The 1,240-nt window shown below is 48.5% G+C and overlaps 1 protein-coding gene across 1 annotated transcript; it reads left to right on the top strand.

Moving 5' to 3' along the window:
• Positions 1–34: 34 nt before the first annotated feature.
• IRGM (immunity-related GTPase family, M) lies at positions 35–1,232 on the top strand (the record flags this gene model as incomplete). The annotated part of the gene is made up of 1 exon (XM_008589867.1): positions 35–1,232. A coding segment is annotated over exon 1 (1,198 nt), but the record flags the coding sequence as incomplete, so codon positions are not given.
• Between the last annotated feature and the right edge of the window lie 8 nt (positions 1,233–1,240).

Here is a 1,240-nt window from a genome sequence, read left to right as displayed (position 1 = left end):
TCTACTTCTGCAGGTGACTCTACTGCTCACCGATATGACAGAGTTCCCACTGTCCCCTCACACTCCATTATCTGCATCCTTAACCTCTGTTTTGCCACACCATAAAGGTTGTGGTGTTCCATACGAGGCAGAGGCCATGAACATTGAGAAAGCCTTAGCAGACGGGAACTTGCTGGAAGTGGTCTCTGCCATCAGAGAGACTGTGCAGAGAGCCTCCAGGACTCCAGTCAACATTGCTGTGACAGGGGACTCTGGCAATGGCATGTCCACCTTCATCAATGTGCTTCGGAACATAGGACATGAGGAGGCAGCCTCGGCACCCACCGGGGTGGTGAAAACTACCCAAACACGTGCCTCCTATTTATCTTCCCATCTTCCAAATGTGGTGTTGTGGGACTTGCCTGGCACAGGGTCTGATATCGAAACTCCGGAGAACTATGTGATGAAGATGCAGTTCAGCCAGTACAACTTCTTCATCATCATCGCATCTGAACAATTCAGCATGAATCACGTGATGCTTGCCAAAGCCATCCAGGACATGGGAAAGAAGTTCTACATTGTCTGGACCAAGCTGGACCTGGACCTGGGCACCAGTACCCTCCCAGAAAGGCAGCTACTGCAGACTATCAGAGAAAATATCCTGAAAAATCTCCAGAAGGAGCAGGTGTGTGAACCTCCCATATTCCTGGTCTCCAGCCTTGAACCTTTGTTGCATGACTTCCCAAAGCTTAGACGTAACTTGCAAATGGATCTCTCCGAAATTAGGTGCCATGGCCCTCTTCAAAACCTGTACCACACCTGTGAGAAGATTGTTAATAACAAAGTGACCTCCCTGCAGAAGAAAATAACCACAGAGTCCTTCCAGGATGCCTTAGGCATCTTGGATGCAGATGATGTGGCAGAGTGTCTGAAAGCCTATCGATTGTTCTTTGGTGTGGCTGATGAATCCCTCTGGCAGGTGGCACAGGTAATGGGGAGCTCACTCACAGACTACACAAACATCATGATGTGCTGTGATGTGCAGGGTATCAACAGAAAGGACTGGAGACTGATTTGCATGACTTGGACCGTCATAAAGTCATCCGTCAGCCTTCTTAGCTACATCCCACGGTTAGGTGATTATATCACCTCCTACGTCAGACAAGTGAAACAGAAATGCTTCCTTCAGATAGTTGCCAAGGACACCAAGACTATCCTAAAGAAAGTCATGAACGACTCCATCATCCCACACAGTGAGAGC

The sequence above is a fragment of the Galeopterus variegatus genome, unplaced genomic scaffold (genome assembly GCF_000696425.1).
Source record: "Galeopterus variegatus unplaced genomic scaffold, G_variegatus-3.0.2 Scaffold5704, whole genome shotgun sequence".
Lineage (NCBI taxonomy): Eukaryota > Metazoa > Chordata > Mammalia > Dermoptera > Cynocephalidae > Galeopterus > Galeopterus variegatus.
This window is presented reverse-complemented; position numbering and strand designations above follow the sequence as displayed.